Genomic DNA, 23,596 nt, shown 5'->3' with positions numbered 1-23,596 from the left:
TCTCAGCCCAGCTTACACGTGAACTTGCAGTGACTTAATTAAACCAGTCTAGTCAGACTTGTGCAGTCTTCTGTACAGACAGCTGTAGTTTAGTTTTAGAGTGATTATTCCAAGAGTGACAGGTTTCAAATGGGTTTCCTACGGTGCCCATCAGCAGACTGGTGGACACAGGTCTCCGGCCTGGAGAGCTGGAGGGGGTGTGCAGACGCTGCTCTAAGGTGCTGAGATTCGGATTACCATCTCTAAGGCAAGCAGGTATGCAAAGGGCAAGTCGTGTTTTAACAAAACACCAGAGGCAAGTTTTTTATTGTTACTAAAAACCAGTGCTCTAGTGTTTTAGGCCAGGGCCTCCCCAACTTTGATTGTATAGACCATGTGCTGAGACAGACACTGTGTCACTGACACCTCCCGCTCCAGCCACACCCAGACACATTCTCCCTCCTGCTGGTGACCAAATGCAATCCCTACACAAGTAAGCAATTATTTCCACGTAGAAGTGAGATTAGAAAAGTAATCATGTATTTGTATGTGATTTAGCAGCTGGAAAGAAACAGCACCATGTGCCCTGCCAGCACCCCACAGCCCCCCACCAAGCACTCCACAGGTCACTTATGGTCCAGGGACCACAGTTCACACACCACGTTTTAGGGCTTCCCAAGCTTGCAGACTGTATAACGGTCGACGCTTCTTCACAGTGAGAGCCAGCAGGTCATCTTTGGTTGCTCAAGTGAGACACGGCAGCTCAGTTTTGAGGACGGTACTCTGTATGGCACCAGGGCACGCTGGAGTCATCCTCGCACAGAGCTAGCACGCGCTCCGACATTAACCACTGTTAATCTGTGCCAGAGAAGCCAGGGCCCAGGCTTCCTTTGGGCAGAGCTGGGAAGAGCACTGTACCACTCATAGCACTCCATTCACCTCTTTTGTTTAATGCAGTAGGTCGCTTTCTTTTTTCATTCCTGCGGGTCTCTGGGTTTCTTAAACACAGCATGGCAACCGACAGATGCAAAGGACTGTGGTGGTAATGGAGGTACAGGCCATTGAGAAGGAATGTCATTTTATCTGTTTGAAAGACGACAACCTGTTGAGAGAGCTAGTACTATGACAAATCACCAGAAAATGCCAGCGTTCCCAAGTCGCAGGACACGCTGCGGTCACACAGCTGCACAACTGAGCCAGGAGCGCTAATGAATGCCCCACGGGTCATCTCCCAGCCTAACGCTGGTGCATTTGAAACCAGGCAGACCTACGTTTGCTAGCTGCTCATTGCCATGAAAAGGTTTCTCAGGCAGCAGGCCCCTAGTTACGGCAAATGCTCTCCCCCTTTTGGTAGACACACATACAGACACACGCGGGATGTACGCAGACCAGGATCCAGAATCTACACTGCGCCGAAGCCAGCCCCGCTCAGGGCCGGTGCACATTCAGAGCTGTCAAAAGGAGAAGTCGCGTTACTTTCTTTAAACTTGCAATGTTTGTCTTTATTTTGTTCTTTATATTTTGAAAGTGAAAAGAAATAGTATTGAGTCAATTTCTTTCGGTTTTTAAATATTTGTTCTATGTATTTACAAGCCTTAAAGTTGATCTAAAGGATTTGAAAGTATCACTAGTACTTTTTTTTCCCCAGGGTAGCACTGTTTTGAACGAGTTATTTTTCGGAGCACTCTGGTCCACAGCGGTTTTCTCAAATGCATTTCCTCCTGTTCCAAAGTTATGTACGTTTGATTACTATTTTTTCTTTTTAATTTCTGAAGCAAGCGGAGAGGCAGGCAGAAAAATCTGATGACAATTAAAAAAAAAATTGGATCTCTTCCTCACCTAGCTCACCCCAAACCCCCTTGAAAGTTTTGTCTATCTACCATGCTTTGAAACAAAACTGAGGTGCATCTGAAGGGGAGGGACATTTATTTTTCTGCTTTTTTTTCTTCTATTATACAATTTGTTTACAGAAACTGCAAATTTAAAAATTACACTGGCATTTGCAGTTCTTAAAATAATAAATTAAAAGTTTTCAACTGTTTTTTTTTTTTATTTTTTGCTAAACAGATCTGTTTTTTAAGTATGAGTCCTTGCTTAAAAAGGAAAGGAAAAAAAAAAAAAGATTAAAACAAAATATTTTCTATAAATAATACATGTGTTTTGGTTTAGTGCTCCCGCCCTCAGGTTTGAAGTTTACTTATTTTTTTCAAGTACCTTATTTCCTCCATGATCACCTTTGTGTTTATCTATTGTTTCCTCTCCCACTCGTGCATGTGTGGGGGAAGGGGGGGGTTCTGCGCGAGAATTGGCCTTGCTGCACTGTGATTGGCGAAGACGTGAAACTTTTTAAAAAAATACTTAAATTGTTTCTTTGTTTGCTTTGTTTTCTGTATTTTAAGTTTTAATTATCCTCTGATTCCTCTTCCGCCTCCCGTAACCACGTGAAGAACGCGGTGACTGATTTCAGTGCTACTCCTTTCCCGTTCTGCTCTGCCGGGTCCTTGCTGCTTTCCCACTTGTAGAAGGCATCCTCTGATATTACCTCCTCGTCATACAGGCAATCGAAAAACATCCGCAACAAATCTGCAAGGGGGACAACATCCATTTAGTAGCGCACAGTAGCTGGAAGCCAAGGAAAGAGATGGATAATTACCAGTCTCTCAATAAAAGGGGCCTTTGAGATGAAAAGTGAGGAAGCAAGTCTAAGGGATCTCTACTGATAGCAGTTGTGTCCTGACTGTTTGTGCCAGAAGAGTTCAGATCTGTGGCTGCTGCAGCTGCCATACCAAGAACCATTTTTTTTTTAAACTGACAATCTGCAAACTTTGGATGGACAACCAAACTTTTTTACATAAGGGACAAAAATACTTGATTTGTGTAGTTCATTATCACAGACGTGCTTTGATGCCCTCTCCCACGTCCCCAGAAGCCAGGGTCTTTTAAAAATTCTCAGTATCATTCAACGCAGCAATTCACAGCGTTCGGTCGCACCCGTGTTGTGCCGCAGTTTCGTAAAGCAAAACTCATCCTCTAGCAGTGAGAGCTGAAGCCTCCCTGGGCCCAGGAACATCCACAGCTGAGCCCAGAGGGAGACAACCCATCCACCTCCCTCAGCCAGTAATCCCCTGCCTATGTCCCTAGAAACTGCGCCGGGTGCCAGCTGCTCTCCCCCAACTAAACTTCCCCTCAGTGCATCTCCCCGACCCCCTGCTATGCAATGTCTCTCCTCTGCCAAATCACAGTGTGCTCCCTCACGAGCGGCCTCCTGAGCGCTCCTCCTCCTGCAAGAGGTGGGAGAGAGACGCCTGCACTGCTGGGAATGGGCCCTGAGCAGCCCCCTTTGCTGTGGCTGCCGCCCCCTGACCTTTACAGCCTGGCCATACATTTCTGGATGACTGGCAAGCCAATAGCATGTGGGGCAGCCATGTACCTCAGCGCCCACGGAACGTGCTGTGACGTACTACACTGAAAGGCACCAGCATGCTTCCATGGGTGATCCACCCTGAGCCTCCTCGTTTCACTAGTCTTACAATGCCGACACCATCAACCAGCTGTGCGCTGCAACACAGGCACCTATTTATTGCAGGGTTTGATCGTACCCTGTTCATCGCCCACACGGCTAGAGCGATGGCTACCAATACTGGCATGAGCACTGAGAGAAATGAAAGGCACTGGGATGTTTGGTCTTGCTCTGCCCCATTCCTCTCTGAGACTCCCTCACCGTTCCAGTTTCTCTGCAAAATACCTGAATGTCACAGCCATAAAAGGCTGTGTTCTGCGCTGTGTCTTTGAACTGTCATGTATTTCAGACAGGACTGGCAATCTGTCCCACCCAGTCCAAGATCCTGTATACCTCTATGGCACAATGTATAAATGCACTGACAATTAAGGGAGCCGTCACACCCCACAACTGGCTGGGCATCTTAGGTGTAAGCACAGGACTTTAGTTTTCTCTCACTCCACATCACGGATGTTTCTTACACTCTCTCAACGAGTGCTTATAATGGGAGCAGCCACAGACCATCTCCTTCAGCCAGGAGCTTGGGGGACAGCCTCGCTCTCAAGTCATGAAGTGGCTAACCAGGTGCTATAACATCTCTGATATCACCAGGCTGGCTACTTGCCCCCATCCCTTAAGACCAACCCAAATGGTTCAATTCCCTGTTCGGAAAGAACATAACCTCTATCATGCTCTATCTGAGCCCTAGCTGTACACCTGGCAACTTTCCCTCTCATGCCGCATAATCATTTTTCAAATCCCCGACACAGAAAATACTTACTAGGAGGCTGATCAAGTTTTACTATTGATGCTTGTAGTGCATAAAGTGCTTGTAGTTCCTTCTCTGTATCTGAGTCTAGGTACTTGAGTAAGATCGGCACTCTCTGTTTGATAACAGCAGTGTCCACACGGAAGCTAGACGAGTCCGCTAGAGAAAAGAGAAGAACCAGAGTTACCTTTGGTGGATGCGAGGCAAGGGGCAGGTTTTCCAACATCTTTATTTACTCAGGACGCTAGATGGGAAATGGAAGCTAGGTGGTCTCTGAACACGGGCTCTCTCCCCAATAGGAGCGTGTACACTGTTTCTTGGAAGTCCCCAAATCCAAAGAACACCTTCAGAGACCGAGTCATTTGTTCTGCCAGACCCCTATGCAGACTTTGTGTATGTGCAACAAAACTGCAATCACCTTAGCTAACTCTTGTACAAGCATCTGAAGACTCAAACCTCTTAAGAAGAGAGAGAGGCAGGTGCTGAACTTGTTACTTTTTGCTATGAGGTTTCCAGAAATCACTACAAACACCTGTTCTTTCAAAAGCAAACACAGGAATTGAAACCAGAATCAGAAGTTAAAAAAAATCTAAGTATATAACAATTGGTTAAGACATCCACAAAAAGGACTTTGCAGGCAGCTACTTATGCAAAGAGTCCTAAAAATTGTCCACTCCAATCCTCACATGCCACAGCCACAAGAGAGAGGACAAAGCCGAAACACCCTACAATATGGAAAAAACACTCAGCCGCTTTCAGGCAGCGTCCCCTGAGAGCACAATTTAGAGAGCTTTACCTTGGTAAAACAATGAAATAAAAAATAGACAGAGGTAGTCCAGAAAATGGTAACAGAAGACATTACTGATTTCTGCAGAGCACAGGCCGAGCAGCAACCGGCGTATCCATACTAAGATCTTGCCGCATCTGGACTTTAACGCTAGGTGGCACCAAAAAGATTTACTCTCCCAGGGAAAAAGGAGCTCTGGATTTTTCCTCCCTCTCAAATCCATGCCACAGAGAGAAGAAATCCAGTTGTACTCCTTCCTAGAGCAGACGCTTTAAAAAAAGAGAACGGTTTTTTAAAGCTCTGAGGCCACGTGGGCATTTCCGTCCCTGACCCTGGAACACGGCAGCTGCTACCCTCACACGGTCCCTGTTCCTTAAGGGGGGGTCACTACAGTATTGAGACCACACCACTTTTTCTCTAGCCTCACACTTTGAAGGAAAAACTGCAGTCTTCCTGCTCTGCAGATCCCTGGAAACCTCAGCAAAGATTTCACATCCACTATACAGGAGAAAAGGCAGAGCTGCTTGAAAAGAAAACAAAGAAAACTAAAAGCAAAAGCCGTATCTACAGAATGAGACCAGGGACCAAATCCTGCTGCCTCGTGAATGTGGCTGTCACTCGTACAGCTGGAAGCACAAACGGGAATTTTATGAGCGCTTTTTTTTTTGTCTTGCCAGATGCCAGTAGTAAAATTACAGAGATTGAAGGGACTGACCAGATGTTTTCACTGGCCAGCAGCACTTAATGAAAACACCCCGGAGGGTCTGATGTTCTCATTTTCTTACTCCAGAGCCCACACTTCCCTTGCAGTTATAACTGACTGCCATTACCGTGGGGAAGTTCGTGCTTAATGCATATTCAAATAATTGCTTTAAGTGGCCTTTCCAAAGAAAAGATTTCCTTCAGATATAAAACCCCTGCTAGTACTCGACAGACAAGATGATTTCTTTTCCATTATAACCCATGGTTCCAGCTCGTGTGTGGGCATCTGACAAGATAAAATAGGTCTGCACGCTCAGCGTGGCAGGGGTGGAAAACAGCTGTCAGTTAAGCCTGGAAAATTAACAAACTGCAATTCGATGCAAGTGGCAGTGTATTCTCTCGAGGCCAGGGGCACTGCAGGCAGGATGTGAGGGGTCCTGGCAGATCTGCGCTCAAGGAACTGCCATGCCCTGCTGCCGTCTGGCACGTGTCAGTGGTATCAATATCTCAAATTCTGCAACTTGGGACCAAAACCTTAATGTGCATCTGGTTTTGAAAATCAGCTTTAAAGGGAAAAATAAGCTACTAAAACATAAACATCTCCAAATTAATTCTTCCCATATTTGATGTTTTGTCTAGCGGTTACCTTGACAGTTACTTACCTATAATAGCTGCTTTACAAACTGCTGTCATTAAAGCTCTAAGGAATGTAGGTGAACTCATCTGGCTTTCATCTAGATTAGCCTGAAACCAAGAGCAAACGGACCAGTTAAATGCACACTTGTGCACACCAGCGTTTCCAAAATCCACGGCTGAATCTGGCACCGAGCACAAATTCAGCAAAACGTGCTGCAGTAGGAATCCAATTCATCCCCCACGTAAGAGAATTAATCTTCCCCTTAAACCTCTTGAAAATAGCTTTGCTATGTCAACATACACCGACAGAGCTCTTGCGAGCACGGTACAATGTCTGAACGATGCCCATCCACTAGTCATTCTGCCAGACGCATTCTGAAGTAATAACAATACTTAGTACAAATTCAACACTTCACGTTTTCTAAAGTGCTGAGTATTTTGTGACCAGTGAACCTACACAATTCCCATGCAAGGAGAATCTTATCCTCATCACACAGACAGGAGCTCACAGAATGGCTAATAACAGAGAGCCCAGGCCAGGGCCAGGACCAGGACTGACCTGCTCCTAGGTTTTACTGCACTAGATGGTGCTTACTTTAAAACAGGAGAAAAATGACACATTTCTGGGGACACCAACAGGTGCAGCCAAAAAAGTGCTAGTGAAAGCTTAGCTGCAAACACTGACCAGGATTAACCTGATTCTGCATCATTTCAGAAACAGGACCAATTCTGGTTTGCTGGACGCACCCAGAGCTTGAGCAGACCTGCGAGCAGCAGGAGAACAGGGCGCTCACACTCCTGGGTCCAGAACGTGGGTCAGACACACAGGTCCGCCACTGCTAACAGCTTGGGAGGCGTTCCATGTGGCACGGTCCTCAAACACTGGGCTTGTGTTGGGGCTATGCAGAGGCTGCGTCACAAAGAACCACCATCCCACTTTTCCCCCGAGCTGGGGAAGAGACTAGAACGGTGTGTCTGGTTTTAGAGTGGCACTGCTTCTTGGAAAAAAATGGTTTTCAGGGTGAAAAACTATGCATTTAACAAGCAATTAGCAAATAAGATGTCACATTTTTTTTGCAGATTTCTTTACATTTTCTCTTTACAAATTATGATTATCGTTGCTCTGCGAATGTTGGCTTTACAGCCAAAACTATCTTGGTATCTTCTGGGTAGCGTGGGACTGGAACAAATTAACCTTTTTATCTATGATCTTTGGCTGTGCCAAACCATGCTGCATCTTACTGTTACAAAGCTCCTACTAGGAAAGCGTTTAAGATGTCAGGCCATGGGTGGGTGCATCACCGAAACGTAATGCAGTCTTCTGAACTGAAAGCAGGCACCAACACAACTGCTCTGCACCCCATCCAGAGATGAACATACAGCGAATCCAAACATCTGTCTAGTTCCACGAAGACTGAAAACTGTGCAACCTAGAGGAGTTGCTTTGTGAAAGTGTCTAAATACAGTGGCTGGGTACACAGGGGAAAAACAGGAAGGTGTGCCAACATGCGGAGCTGACTCTGGAGGGTGTGATCATGTTCCCAAAGATGGTCAATACAGTGTGAGCAGGGAGGGTGAAAATGGTCTTTATACCTCTACCCAGTCAAAGATCTGTTCATCGTTCGTCTTGTCCTCAATAATGAGTTTCTCTAGCTGTTTGTTTAGCTCTTCAGCAGAGAGATCTTTCTCTGAAAGTGCTTCTGAGGAACTGGAACAGTCGGACTCTGTGAAGTCCAATTTCTGCAACAGGAGATGTTGTATAATGAGAAACTATTCAAAATACTTTTCTACGTTGTATCAAGCTGAAAGCCAAAGAACAAGCTGCATTTTACTCTGTTTTACGGTATTTACAAATGAACACGAGTTCTTGCAATGGTTTACATGTTTTCTTTCATTCCAAAGAATCATAAAGCAACTCACGAGTCACAGCGACATGCAAGCTATGCACATGAATTCATCTAGCAAAGAAATGCAGTCACCCGAAGGGAAAGATATCCAACACTTGACAATACTTTAGCCCATCAAGTGAAGCAGCGTACACTGTTCAACTGGAACCACATGGAGCTCGAATGCAATTACCAGAGCCGGAATCCCTTCAGGCAGCAGAAACTAACACCCTGCTCTGGCAAACCACGTGCAAGACCTACGACGATCGCTAGTTCCCAGCTCTCGGTTCTATATTTCAGTCCCTGCACAAAGCAGGATCAAAGGAGTGTCCCTGCACTGACTCGAAGGAAGAGTGCCACCTGTGTCACTGCCAGCACCGCGGCCAGGCATTCCCGCGGGAGCATCCATCCACTGGGGACTCGGCTCGGCGTGCACAGCCCAATGGAACCAAAACCCAAAGCGGGAGGTTAAGTCACCCTCATGATTTATTCCGCTCCCTTCACAGAGTTAAATCCTCAGTTGAACTGTCCACTCTGTCTTCTTATCGCCTCAATATCATGCCTGCAACTCCTTTTCAAAGACGTAAGCCAGCTGGTTGCAAATCAGCAGACACTGCACTTGGGACATTAGAGGATGCTTCCTTTCCTTTCTGAAATCCCAGACAAAGGTGTTAATCTAATCTAAATCTAATCCGAATGAGCAAAGTACTTCATCTTCATTTTTCTCTCTGATGACATGTCAGGATAGGAAAGAACTGCACGAGTATGACCACGTGCCAGAAATCAGCAGACCAAACCCATCCCCTGCCAGGCGCGTCTTATACAAAGGCAGCACGCAGAGCTGTGTCTGAGTGGAGACTGCTCCTAATTTACCTGCTCCATGAGAAAGGTGTGTACGTCCTCTCCTTCTGGTAAATAGTCCTTCCAACTGAGGCCAGCCTCCCTCCATAAGGCTCCCACTTTCTTATGGCTCTACAATACAAAGCAGTTGGTTCAGTTTTTAAAACTGGAGAGAAGCCGCACAAGTTTAAAACAGGCTGGAGTGGCACAGCTGCACGAATAGAAATACATAATTGTTCTGCCTCACAACAGGTTGCCCATCCGTACCCAAAAGGTGTCTGGAAGCCCGTGCTGGGGCGTTACAATACCCTACCTTTTACAGGCACGTGTAAATGTGCAGGGGGTTCAAAACACCCTAATGCCATGTGTAAATGCAGCTGAATGAACATGGAGTTTTCAGTATGTTTAACCAAAGATGATCTACATTACAATAAAGGGACCAACAGACAGAGCACGGCACAAGTACAGAGGATACAGAACTGAAGGTCAGATGACTTGGAGTCTACTTTGGGGTTCTGCTACTCCTTTGCCCTCTGACTCCAGAGAAATCACTTTTCCTCCCACCCCTCGAAATTAATACAACGGGAGCATATCATTTTAGAAAAGTCATTTGCAAAATGCGCAGACATTTTCTACATGCATCATAAAAACCACGTGCACCTACTACACTTCATACCTGCCCTTTCAGAAATCCCCAGTCTTGATATGCCAGCTGATATTAGTGATAATGCTAATGATGATAACTGTAGTAGTAATTACTGTATTTACTCTGATACTACACTCTTTCCTGCCCAGGCAGGGGGGGGTTGGACTCGATGATCTGCTGAGGTCCCTTCTGACCCTAGAATCTATGAATCTACACCTTTCTCCTTGCATCAGCCCCCCAAATTTGTCTTATATAGGGAAGAGGATTTTTTCTTTGCTGGAACAGCAGGGTGGAATAGAGCGCAGTGTCCGTATGCTCCCAAGGGCTGCTGCTTCCCTCTGGTCCCAGCAAGCAAGAGACAAAGTCCTATGTAAACCCTCCCACCGCAGTTTGTGCCTGAAGCTGCACTGGAGCTGGCTCAGGGCACGTGGGCTGTGGCTTGCAGTGCGTAGTATCCCGATGAGGCTTGTGGCGTGGAAACAACACTGCTATTTACAGGAGCTTATAAAAAGAACGAGTTACAGTAAAGAAGGAATAGTCTTGCTATTACCCTCGCAGGGGTCCGGGGCCTCAGCTTGTTGCTGTCCTGTTTCTGATGCCGCACCCAGAGTGTCTCCTGGGGGCCACACTTCCAGGACACTTTGTGTTCCAGGAGGACTAACTTTATGTCACGCAGTCGGCCACGACTCTGGGAAAAATCTCTTTCCTCTACGTTCTGCCTTCCAAAACCAAAGTGCATGCCTGCTTTGGAGGGGTGCGGTATGCAGGAAAATATGGTATCTCTTCCTCAAAAGCCACCCATCCAAGGCTCTCTGGATTTGCTAACATTAATGAATTTGGCTTCACAACGCCCAGACACCTTGATAAAAGTGCCTGGTTTTCACAGGTAGATGACAGAGGCTCTGGAAGCTGTGTGTTCTTAGCGTATTTTCAGAATCAGACCTCCGATTTGGATGATTAATATATATACCAACATCTAACTGTACACACCCGGGTCTGCAAATTCTGTCCTACGTGACTTCTTAAGTCACATCAGAAGATGAGACGGAGCCAGAAACAGAGCCCAAGTTTTCTGACCGTGGCCCTGTGCCCTGTCCACAGGATCGTGGATCCTCTCCCGGTTTACAAAATGACAAACAAAATGGCAACTTTCAGTCTAAATGAGCAGAATACTCATTTTTACTAATAAAACACATGTTTTCATCCACATTAAGGAACTGGTCTATGGAAAGGTTTCTGGAACAACCGGCCTCATCTGAATGCATGCTTTAAAGAGAGGTGAGGGATTCCGTAGGGTCGAGTTAGAGAGTGCTCAGAGTGCATTAGTTAGCTGGACTTTTAAAATAAAATTAAATAACAAAAAGATTCAGAGTTACAGGTAAACCACCACGCTCCCTGGGTACACCGTGAAGGAAGTAAGTAAGAGAGCTCTAGAAGTTCCATGGTAAATAGGTGTCACTACCCCTAGCGATGGGTGAATCTTGAGAGATTGTAGGTCTATAGTTTGGATAAGCACCCAGAAGTCTGAACGGCCATCTGAATCTTATCCGAACTCTCATAACCTCCGATCTGCAAGAACGGGGTCTCTTGCAAGATTTCCGGTACTTCCTGCTTCTGGCCAGCCCAGAAATACCTTGAGAACGTCCCTCTTGCAGTATTTCAACACTCTAGCTTCTGGAAGAAGCCAGGTGCAAAGGTACCTGCAAAAGGGAAAAGGGATGAGAACAAAGTTAACCCAGCTTTTTGGAACCTCAAAAGGCAGGGGTGGGCAAAATGCAGCCCGGATGCGGCCCGCCAGGCCATTCTATCCGGCCCGCGGGGCCCCTAAAAAATTTAGAAAATTAATATTTATCTGTCCCTGGCTGCCTGTCATGCGGCCCTCGATGGCTTGCCAAAACTCAGTAAGCGGCCCTCCACCCGAAATAACTGCCCGCCCCCGTTGTAAGGTTTGGTCTGAAGTTTGGGGTGCAGTGGTGGGTTCTTATGTTATCCGGACTCATGTGTCCATCTCTGAACATCTTCACATGGGAAATGTGAGCACATGCCCTTCATGCAGGAGCATGGTTTTGCTTTATCCAGCACAAACTACACATTTGGCTACTTACCATTTGTTTGCATAGAAGGTGCAATATCTCAGAAAGCAAGACCCCAGCTCTTCCCACAGGAAGTAAAGGTTTGCTAAATTCTCTAGAAGAAAAGAGAAAGAAATATTTTTCTTATACTCTTTTGTTGTCACTGTTCAAGTTCCCACTGACTTCAGTGATGCAGAACTGTGCTGAGGTCAGACTACAACCTAGAAAAACTGGGACTGAAATACCAGCCACAAGAAAACTAATTAAGATGCTTCTGTACCTTATTTCTATCTAGGACTTTCTGCTTATTGCAAGACCTTTCCAACCATATGTGTTTTTGGGGCAGGGACGGCCACTTCCTGTAGGTAACTAGAGCACCTGCAAGAAAAGGGCACCAGCCTGGTGGACTTTTACATGCTGCCATAATATAAATGTTAAACGATGACAACAGTAATGTGGAAGTGAGGTGACTTTGGAAAACTCTTTCCATTTTTGTGGGTGCAGTTTTGTGGTCACGGTTAACATCAAAGGAACAGATGTTTAGGGGACGAAACAGTTCGTGGGTGAAAAACTGCACCTTCAAAAACTAAGGCGAAATTCAGATTCTTTTAAACAATTAGGGCCTCATTTTCTGTTAATAACTCTCGTCTTACAACGCGTGGTTGTTTGCAATTTGTCTATTAAGAATCAGGGGCTGACCATGGCTGGTGGAGAAAATGATTTTAAAACAGAACATAAGCACAGAAATCGTGACTACGCAGCAGTGAGCTCCCCACAACCACAGCTCCATGTCAACGCACGTTTAATTTTTTTGGAACAAAACTTGGCGGGTGTTGTAGCAGCCATCAAATACAGTTTCGTACTTTAGTCCTGTCTAGCCTGCTGAAAGACGGTGGTACAATCAGGCAGATTGTTAGGCTCGACTGTTACTAGCAGAAAAATAGATGTGCTTACGTTATAAGTTCTCTCATAGAGATTCCTCCTTCTTTTAACATGGGGGTCACCAATTCAGCTAGGTACAACCAAATGTGGGGTATGTCAATGGCCATATCATCTGCCATCTCCAAAGTATCTGAAAAGCTTTAGAAAACAGACAAAATAATACGCCAGGTGTTAAACCCAAATCCAATCTTGGAGACTCTTTTCTTCTTCTCTAAAGTAAATCAGCACTGGGGTAAATCCTTTCGATTTGTAGCAGAAATTCCCAATAGCATGAAGCCAACTAGTGCCATCTACTACTCGGGTCCCCCCCACGGCTAATATAGATAATTTCTCTTTCACAACAAAGGATACTTCCGATATGGTCGTGCTCTTGGAGGCCCTGGAAGGCGAATGCCCTCAACAAGGTATACAGTTTAGTAGATGCTGTTGCTTTTAGAAGAAGCTGAGAAGCAAGTATCTCGCAGCAAAAGGAGCACGTGTTTCAAATTAACACCAAAGAAAACCATCAGGGATTTAGACGTGCATGTGGCAAAATACCAACCCCTTGAAGAAGTCCTGCTTGCTTAGCTTTCCTGACTGCACCAACTGATGTAGTAACTGGCCCATGTGATCCCTGGTGATCTGACTCCGCTCCAGGGTAGACTCCACTCCGACTCGCACAAAAACAGGCAGCAGATTCTGCGCATTCAGCTCCTCCACGCACTGCATTGCTTCCTGTTCAAACAAGAGAGGGTCACGTCTCTGAGCCCGGGGAGACAAGCGGGCAGGCAAAGCTGGAAGACGCTCTGCACTGAACAAAAGCCTGTCAGACACTGCTTCAGGTCAACAGTGATAAACTTTTGATAAACTTTTGTCATTATTTTGATACACACTTACTGAAACTGAAAGGCAAGGATGAATCATTCATCTCTGGCCAAAAAACCACCACTGAAACTCAAAACTTAGTAGGAAGCAAAATTAAGAATTAGATATTGAGAACGTCAGCAGTTGCGATGTGCAGACTTTTAAAATAAACGACCACACTTTGAGGGCAGAAGCCAGCCACTAATTTATGAGTTTAGGAAGAAAATCCCCCCATCATCATGGAACTGCTTTTTCTATGGAGTTTACGGCTTCAAACCACAGACCCCTGTCAGAGAGAGGACATGGATAACGTGTCTGACCTGGCATGGTAATACTTGTATTATAAAAAGGTAATGTAATGACACAGAAAATATGTAAATACTATGTGGAAAATGCAACACTTTTTACTGCTAGAGCTATATTCTGGCACCTGCATTTTATACTGCATACAAACGTAGCGCTGGAGAATGACCAGGGAGCCCCAGAAGAACGTCTGGTGTTTCTAAGGGGCTATTTCCCACAGATATTGGGCCTAAGGTAACCCCAGACTCTTGTGTTAGGGCCAACTTTTAAATCAGGGGCATGTTAGTACCTCCGAGAACAAGGAGAGCGTGGGCAGGGATCTGTACGACCGACCACTGAATGACTGGCTGTATAGCCTCAGTCTCATAAGAAGCTCCCACAAAGCTAAAAAAGACTTTTAATTTCTAGTTAGATTAAACACAACGGACCGAAGAGATGAAGCAGCCGGGCTGTTTCTACTGACATTTTCCATCCTAAAAATTGTTAAGATGAAGGCAAGGTTGTAGGCATGCATCAGTGCGTGCAGTGTATATTGTATTTCAAGAGTATTAAGAGTTAAAAACCACAATACAACCAGAACCCCCTCACACAGCCTCAAGAAATGGATTTCTGGGTACGCTTCTCTAACTGGACTTCACTACTTTGACTGTCTTTTGTACAGCTCTCATGAAAAATCACACGTACTCGGCCACAGCACAGTTTCATTATATCCGTGAGCACAGAAACTAAGTGGACCAGGCAAGGGCACACTTTGAGGTGTAGCTCAGAACAGAAAAGGGCTGGAGACTTATATTTTAAAAGATAAGGAATTGAGCAGCCCCTCTCGCAACCCCTGCCGAGTTCCTCAGAGTCGCCATTCCCCGGTGCCATTTTTAAATCCAGTGTCATTAATTCTTGAAATTGGTCTTTAATAAATAAACCAAATGTCTGTCCTGGGAACTAGACCCAAGTCAGCAGGAATCCAGTACAAAAGGAGTTAGCTCTTGCCTTTCCATCGTTTGATTATAATATTTAGAAGAATTTTAGAAATGTGATTAATGTCTCTATTTTTAGGGAAGAAATACAGGAATCTCTCATCGTTGTCACTTAATACACTGTGAAGAACACGCTATCTTGACTCCAAATCTAAACTATCCTTTTTGTGCCTGACAATTTTTGTGGATTTTGGAGCATGAGGCAAGATGTGGTTTACAAAGGAAACTCAACTGCAACCATTAACTAAGAAGTATGACAGTTCCTCTACAGTTCTCCATATTTACTAAAAATACCCCGCATTACTTTCTTCAACATTTATTATCGTTTAATCTGCCTTGAGATCAGGACAGCGGGCGCGCTGACAAACTTCTGGCTGGTTTCTCTCTAGCTTTCAGCATCCGGCACAGAAATGCCATTATAGCAGAACTGCGATTCATGACAGATGCACATATATTTTTCTACAATGCACAAAGAGGACTGTTTCCCCTGTCATTAGCAATGGAAGAATAAAGGTACTTGGAGAGCTGCGCTACATTTGCCCACTCATCCCTGCTGCCTACGTTCCCAAAGGTCTCACATTTTTACATTAAAGACCTAAGAATGGGCATTTAAAAAGACACTGCCCCCAAAAAGAAAAATGTGAAAGTCCAACTGCTACACATCCTGCAAGATGAAGTTGTTGTTCCGTTTACCTTATAATCATTAATGTGCAAAAACTCATCAATGATGGATTTGCATTTTCTCTCCATTTCCTCTTCTGATAGCGAAGGCTTGTCTTGTACCGGAGCTGTGGCAGTTTCTGGCTTGGCTGGTAACGAGGGAGAGAAAACAGATACTTGGATAAGGAGATCGTCTTCACATCCAAAAAAAATGTTTTTAACTAAAAATGAATCCGGCCGGTCTCCCTCAGCCATTCCTTCTGGCCGAATAGCAACTGCTGATAGGCAGGCTCTACCGTGATGACTGAAAGAGAGCTGATTTGGAAATGGGATCGTGGGAAGGTAACACAGAGTTCGGGCCTAGTTTTCGGCCCGTCTTTCTGAGCCGGTCTGATCATCGGGCATAAATCATTTCTTATTTAGCTTGATTCTCCCCTCTGTGAACCCTCCATATGTCCACAAATCGCCCGTCTCAGTTTGTGCAGTAACAATACTTGGCACTGCCACCGTATTTTACACCTTCAAAGCACTCGCCAGACGTGAAATAATGAATCTTTGGACCGCGACAGCAGCTCTCCCTGCACATTTATGACATGCTGACTGTGACCGGCGGCAATGAAAGAATCTCCCCAGTTAAATTCCAGTATCCACAATAGAAAGGAGAAGCCCCAAGATCATGTTCCTGACCCGTCCGCTGGGTCTGGACCTCCTTCCCTTCAAACCACTTCAGGAAAGAGCCTGACTGAACAGATGGGCTCGCCCTGTGCGCTGGAAGTTACTGCTGCTGTTTAGTGCTCGTATTGTGGTTGCCGTCACGATCTGCCTCGTGCTTTCTGCTGCAGGAAGCCCACAACGTGTGGAACCTTTCCTTGCATTTCCTCGCTACCGGGCTGCTGGTCCCGCAGCCCCCCGGGAGGGAGCGACGATGGAAACCCGCGCAGGTGAGGTGTCAGCTGCCCCCCGCATTTTAACATTGCTGCGCAAAGACTCGCTCTGGGCAGTTCGGGGGCACAATGCTAACACCACTGAGCTCCCGGCGCTGGGAAACGTTACGGGAGTGGAGATGCATCCTGAATACACAATGACTGTTACGCTCAGGTACTCTGATAAGCCCCTGTGCAGCACCTCACTTCAGCTGGGCAGAAATAATATTGGTTCTGCTGGATTAACCAACTCCATTTTACCAGCTGCTCAGCATACACAAAGCCCACTGACAGCGCCAGGAATGAAGGTGCAGAACGTCGTATAGGAAACACGGGGTCAGGCCCACGGGGATCACACTTAAAAGCACAAGGGCCTTCCACTGAAAATGCACTGCCCCTGCACTCCCCAATTCACTGAACCACCGCGGCTGTGAAAGGAAGTAGTGACAGTGCTCCGCCCCAGGGCTGGAGAGCAGAAATCCCTGCACTGCTGTTAGCCCCTGGAGTCCACTGGAGAGTGCTCAGTGACTGAGGGCTGGGAAGAGAGCACTTTGTGATGCTGGAGGACCAAGCAAACCCTCTGCTGTGTGCTGCTGGAGCATGCAGATGCTTTAGGAAGTGCTGCAAAAATGTTCCTCTTCCTTTGAGGGATATTTCTGCAGTGGGTCCTTGGGTGCGAACAGCTACACCCTTGCTGGTCGGCACGCTCCAAACAAAACTTCTACCCGTGGCCTTGGCAGCTAGCCCAAACATCTGCACATAGGGCTTTCAAAACCACCACATCCCAATAGCAGCCAAAGGCCAGTCTACTCTTACACAGGGCTCTGAACCTCATTACAGAGGCTCTGATCACCCATCGCACTGAGAACATCCATCTGACACGGGTCCTGCCGAGGTCTATCCAGGAACTGACAGCAAGAGCAACACAGCGCGGATGGAAACCGTCACTTATATTGTCATTTCTTACACATTTCTGCAGATTTAGCAAATTCTCCGAATTCACGAGCCCCAAGAGTACTAACCCAGCGCTCACGGAGCAGCTTCTTACCGGTTTCCTTGGCTTTGTTCCTGTCTGCCTCCGCACTGTTTCTGTCTATCTCCATGCCTCCCGTTAGCTGTTTCACAGTCTCTAGCATCTCTCTCCGCTGTTCTTCTTGCGCCTGATTATCTAGCAGCAGCTCTTTACTGCTGCTACCCCGCAAGAAGGTGCTTGGACGAGTGACTGACGATGGGAGCGGTTTGTCATTCTTCTCTCTGCCTGTGCTCCCACGACTGAAAATAAAGAAGCATTCACATGGAAGGTTCTGACCTGTTCAACTGTGAGGAATTAACATTGGTCACATCTCCTCTCTACTACAAGTTGGCAAAATGGAGCCAAAGAGAAATATTTTCTAATCTTTTGATGGCTATAGTCTGGAATACAGACAAAACCCACATCTTCAGTAGTCTGACCCCCTGCCCGCTAGATCTGAGAAGAACAAACACCCTGTGGCGTATACCGCAGACACAAGGTACAGCCAACTTTAATGTGATCGGTTATGGCACCGCTGCACTCTGAAACTGCTGGACTGGTAATTCTTTACCGATCCAGATACTCAAGTATTATTTTAAAACAGCAAAAAAGGAGCTGCAGGGATGGCTTATTAATCAATCATCTGGAGGAAAAATTCATTAGACAATTCTTTGGACAAAATTATTCGGGACAGTTAGAAGTAGAAGACTGTTGGCAAATGTTAGCCAGCGTTAAGAAAAGACTCATAATAGATGATGCTCATATGTTTCAGACAGAAGCTTTAAGCAATATTGCTAGTGATAAGTACATCAGTTGAAAGTGGCCTAGTGGTTGCTAACCATCTATAGAAATGAGCTATTTATTAAAACTTAACATTTATTGCACTCTTGTAAGCTTTTTATAAATGCATCCTTAAGGTGTGATGCAACAACAGGAACAAAATCATTCAGCTGCAAGGTTACTTTTTTAATTGCAAAAAACAAAACAAAACCAAACCAAAAAACCAGCCTCCACATTTCCCATAATGTTTGAAAACACGGATGGATCCTAAATTAATCTGAACCATTCAGCAAAACTCCTGGGCATGCTTGGGAAACACCTTACTTAATTAAAGCTTCTTCTCTGTGGCTTGTGACAGGCTAATAAACCAAGAAAACCTCGGGGTGGAATTTGGTTATCCTCGTCTGCGTAAGCAGCACCCGTCCAGCTGCACGCGCGTGCATTTCTATTACCTGTGCAGCGCGGACATGTAAGCATATGTGCGTAGAGTGAGCATGCTCAGCAGGTTGTGCCCTGGCTGGGTGGGTACACAGCTCTGTATGCACACACCTGGGCATACGTGGCAGAAAGAAGAGGGGAGGAGAGACTTTCTCTGCTTTAGCCCCAGCAGCTGATTGCTCAAGACAGTGATTCTCAACACGGCCGTGTTAGCACTGTTGGGCAAACATGACTCACAAAACGAACCCACAGATTTCAAATAGGAATCCAGAGTGTTAAAGCCAGTCTGACCTGTTGTGGGTTTTCTGCGTGCTTTAGAAACTGAAGAATTGCTTTATTATTTTTTCCAGATTTAAAAAAAAAGGAGAGTGAAAACTCAGAGCTGGCATTTTCTAAGCTGGGCCTCAAGCCTACAAAGGTCAAGGACCACTGGCTTGGGAATTTTCTCAGGAAAAAGGCCTGGAGAGAAGATTAGATATTGCCTGGCATGTGGTACGATGGCTTGAGCACTGTGCTGGGAACTCAGAAAGATAAAGGTTCAAAACTCCGCGTGAACCTAGCTTTGCTGATCTCCTGTTTCCTGGACAAATGCCCTAACTGCTCAGCTACTGTGGCTCAAACATAGGAAAGCCATCTTCCTCCTCTTCCGGCAGCTGCTAGTAACCAGTTTTGTTCTGGTTACAATTTCATGGCAATCAAATATGCACTACCCAGCCAGTGCACAGCCTGGTGTACACCTGTGCACCCACATGGCACGCACAACAGAGGGTAATAGCATCACACACTGTACACAAGTGACAAAAAGGCAACGTGTGCAGCTGGGAAACAGCCACACAGAGGGGAAGAGAACTCCCCCGGGACGTATAAATACCGGGGTGACAAGTACCATCAAGAGATCAACTCTTACCTAGTTAAGGCCCTTCGAGAGTCTAACTCTGAGGAAGCAGATGAGGCAGATACAGATGACACTGGAGGCTGCAGCGCAGAAAATCTGTTCAAACTAGTGGCACTTGGTCGTAAGGAGTCTGCAGGAGAGGGCAGAAGACAATGTTACAGAGGACCAGCCAGGCAACGATGGTCACACAATTATTTAAACAATCCCCCCGCCCCCCAAGAGTTGCTAACAAGAAAAACTGGGGAAAGGGACTGGTGGCCTCCATTTTATTCCTGCTCCTTATAGCATCACATAAGTAACTATTGCTGTGCCATGCAAGAGGGGCGAGTGCTTGGCAGACCGATGCTGCCCAGCAGCCAGAGCTGTGTCCTGAGTGTCCCCCCATAGGATTCTGTCCCCTGGGTTTTGTATTTCCAAGTTTATGCTTTGGAGCTGCGAGGAGAGGTGGCGGAAGAGACTTCTGTCACACTGGCACCGAGCTGTACTCGTACACAACGGGACATATCTCAGCGAGCTGAAGCGTGTGGTGAACCTTTCCTCATGTTGTTGCCCCCAGGCCCAGTGACACCAGCCTCTTGGGCACGCTGTTCTTGTGGCAGCAGCCTGCGTCAGCCAGGCCTTTCCTGAATAGGTCTCACCAACCTGTGCCCACACGATCGCCCCAAACCTGGAGCATACTAGCGAGGCTGCTTGGGGCTGTTCTTATACCCGAGATGGAGCTTTCCGAGTATTTCCAGGTTCGTAGCTGGCGCGTGGGAGTGAGCGGGCAGGGTGAGCATGCGAGTGCCCTGCTCTTGCCATGGTGTAAATTTGCCCTTTGTCTCTTATTACGTGCAATGACTTATTCAGGATGCTGACCTATTTTATCATTGTGCTTTGCTTTCTTGTTAGTGGCAGAATCCCTTAACACTTAAAAAGAAACGGGTGAAACACAGCCTGCAATCAGTCAATACCTTTCCTCTGTGTTTATTCGCATGCTACTATTGCATCAGATGCATTCTGGACCATGCACTACACACATGCAATCATGGCAGGAAGGTCCATTAGTGAGAACTGAAAAATGAATGCACTGATTTTGACGGTGCTAACAAATGGACGTGAGGCAGTTTCTTTCAAGCACCGGGTACCACAGTGACACGGCTGCTTCACGGATCAACAAGAGGGACAGACAACACAACGTGGGGGTGCGGAGCCTTCTTCACTTACCAATCTCGCTTGCCTTTGCTCCGCCACTGCTGCCCTTCCCCCAGCTGCCCAACTGGGCTTTAGGCACAAGCTGAATCTTGTCATCGATTGTGGGCTGTAGAACACAAACACGTATGATCAAGACCTCACAAGTGGGATGATTTTCCTATCGATAAACGGGTCTTTTCATATAAAGCTGGATCATCAACCCTGGTACTGGCACGTCTTTAAAAACTCCTGAGCAATCCTCAAACTGTAAAAGGCAGGGAATGGCAAAGCATACCACAAATAGATGCTTCCCAGGTACAGGTGAAAAACACTGCCTATCAGGCACTTCCTACAGATAAGGGCAGCACAACTAAAAGGAATTAGAAGGAAGGAACAAAGAATCGGTACATCACATACCTGGGAGAACAGTTTATTTGCGGTGAGTAAAATGTTTCTACTCCGTTTACAATCGTGGCACCGTGAGACGTTTACAAGCAGTAAGGAGCAGCAGTCAGGATTTGGAGAGTAAAAGCAGTGTCCAACAAGAACAGAACATTGATTCTGCAAGGCTCAGTAAAGGACTGTATTGACAACCAGGCTGTGACCCTGCAGCTCTCTTTGTATGAGCCTGTTTCCTTCTGTCACTGAAGTTCCCATGGAGCTAACTGTATTTAAACTAAATTAAGTCAGAGGACCTTTTCCTGGCTGGAACAAAAGCAGACGGAACGCCTTTCACCAGGCTGGAGATCTGTTTTACAAAGCGCATGAGGAACAAACAGCACTCTGTTTGCGGACAGATTTAATCCTGCCCAGGTCTGATTTTTATACTGCATGAACATCTGCGCACTGAAAGTGAAATTCAGTAGGGTGGCATTACTAAGAGCAAACGACAGAAGAGAATCACCCTGATTTCTGTGAAGGACTGAGTTCTCCATGGCTAGAAATTCCAAAGCTGCTCTCAAGACTGTTCTGTTGGGGAAAAAACCGCTAGGAAATGATGGGGCTTTGTGCTCACCTACCCAACAGGCCACATGAAATCCTACTTTGTTAGTAAAGATAACCATTAGATGCTCATACAGCGTTTGGGGCTAAAGCCACCTCTTGGCTACACAGCACCAAATTAAACCAACTGGCTGTGCTTTGTTATAAAACGGAGATGGCATTATCCTTCTACTAATGCAACACCGGACAGGACACTGAAAAGCTGAAGAAACAAAGAGCTTATTTTTGACAGATTCGAAAGACCTCATGAACTAGCTGCTTGAAGTACTATCCCATTTCAAAGGGCAGATTCCGAGTTTGCTTTTTTTTTCTGCATCATTATAACATACAGTTTTTTAGTGCAAGGACACTTTGGGTCCCTTAGAAAACAGGGACTTTTATTGCTTTTTGTAAGCATAACAAAACATGAACTTTTAGAATCAAGTGAATCCCTCCAGATTTTAAATGTTAAAACACTTTGAAAAAAATGTAAAGCAAGCTCTGGCTCAGGGGCCGGTTTGTATCTCCGAGCATGAAAGCGTCTCCTGCAGAGACCTTAACAAACATTCAACACATTTACAGCCACGTAACTTAGCGGCCAGGAAGTGATTTTGTGCACGGACACTAACCTTAGTGATTTTAAGGAATTTGGTGGGGTCCAGCACTCGACTGCTCTTCGCCCCCTGCACGGTGTTCCATCCGCCTTCATCTACCCTCTGGACACCTGCACGATCAAGTCAATCACAACATCGTTACCGCGGCACGGATGGTTCAAATGCATCGCAGCCATGTCTGCAATCCCTCCCTCCACATCCCACGCCAGGAAGTTACCGAAGCAACAACCACCCCGTGAGATCCCCTGCGCAACTCGACCACGTGGGCTTCAGGCAGGAATCAGAGGAGATACTTTTCTGAGGAAAATGGCACAGTTAGGCAACTTAATTGTTTTATAATCTTTAGCATGCAAGGGTCCTGCAGAATGTTTTTCTACACTGGGTCTCAGCCATTCTTGTTTCCTATTTGGTTTTATTTTTTGTTTGCCAATTGTTTCATCTTGCTTGCGTTTCTTTAACAATCTGTTCTTCTATGTTAAACTACTCTCCAAGCTTGTCTTCTCACCAGCCATTTTAAACTGGAGACTATTTTAAAAATATTTGTGTTTTATTTCTATTTGGGTTGAAGACTAAGACTGAGATGGACCTGAAAGAAGGCTCTGTTAATTGCAAAGAAAACCAGCATTTGTATGGACAACCGTGATCTGCTGGGGAAGAGCCAGCATGGTTTCAGTCAAGGGAGATCCTGCCTCACCAGTTTGCTGGAGTTCTTTGAGGGTGTTAACAAGTGTCCGGACAAGGGGATCCAGCTGACCTAATGAAGCTGGACTTCCAAGCTTTCAACAAGGTCCCTCCTCACCAACGGCTTTTAAAAAACCTGAGTTGCCACAGGACTGGAGGGAAGGTTCTTTCATGGACTGAGAGCTGGAGAAAATATCCTGATCCTGATTTACTCACCGCTCTCTTACTGAACCTGCTGGGACTGGCCAAAGCAAGGAGCAAGCCGTAGCACTAGTATAAAAGAATGAAATGAGAAGGGTCTGCACCTGCTTTTAAGAACTAGGGCTGATTTTGGGCTCATCTCTCAGAAAACCACTAACATCTCTGGGTTCGTCTTACTGGCATGCTACCTTTGAGGCCCGATAACAATTTAAGACCGGATGGACCACGAAGAAGGGCACTTGATGCCTGAAAGCTTGTCCAACAGTTCTCCCACCTACATAGCTGGTTCAATAAAAGACACCACAAAACATCCTTGTCTCTAGGACATTTCCTGGATCATCATGGCTACAACAACACTCC

The 23,596-nt window shown here is 46.0% G+C and overlaps 1 protein-coding gene across 11 annotated transcripts in view; it reads right to left on the bottom strand.

Annotated features, from left to right (window-relative positions):
• Positions 1-497: 497 nt before the first annotated feature.
• Positions 498-23,596, bottom strand: part of EIF4G3 (eukaryotic translation initiation factor 4 gamma 3) — a 174,717-nt gene continuing 151,618 nt past the window's right edge. For all 11 annotated transcript variants that reach the window (XM_059716601.1, XM_059716605.1, XM_059716602.1 and 8 more), the window contains 13 exons: positions 22,370-22,464; positions 20,793-20,886; positions 19,599-19,716; positions 17,510-17,733; positions 15,572-15,687; positions 13,300-13,472; positions 12,771-12,896; positions 11,850-11,931; positions 9,132-9,230; positions 7,966-8,112; positions 6,399-6,480; positions 4,260-4,406; positions 498-2,562 (listed from right to left, as the gene is read on the bottom strand). In XM_059716601.1, coding sequence (XP_059572584.1) covers positions 2,381-2,562; positions 4,260-4,406; positions 6,399-6,480; positions 7,966-8,112; positions 9,132-9,230; positions 11,850-11,931; positions 12,771-12,896; positions 13,300-13,472; positions 15,572-15,687; positions 17,510-17,733; positions 19,599-19,716; positions 20,793-20,886; positions 22,370-22,464 — 1,685 coding nt within the window. In that variant the 3' untranslated portion in view covers positions 498-2,380. The remainder of the gene's footprint in view (positions 2,563-4,259; positions 4,407-6,398; positions 6,481-7,965; positions 8,113-9,131; positions 9,231-11,849; positions 11,932-12,770; positions 12,897-13,299; positions 13,473-15,571; positions 15,688-17,509; positions 17,734-19,598; positions 19,717-20,792; positions 20,887-22,369; positions 22,465-23,596) is intronic.

The sequence above is a fragment of the Alligator mississippiensis genome, chromosome 13, assembly GCF_030867095.1.
Source record: "Alligator mississippiensis isolate rAllMis1 chromosome 13, rAllMis1, whole genome shotgun sequence".
Classification (NCBI taxonomy): domain Eukaryota; kingdom Metazoa; phylum Chordata; order Crocodylia; family Alligatoridae; genus Alligator; species Alligator mississippiensis.
This window is presented reverse-complemented; position numbering and strand designations above follow the sequence as displayed.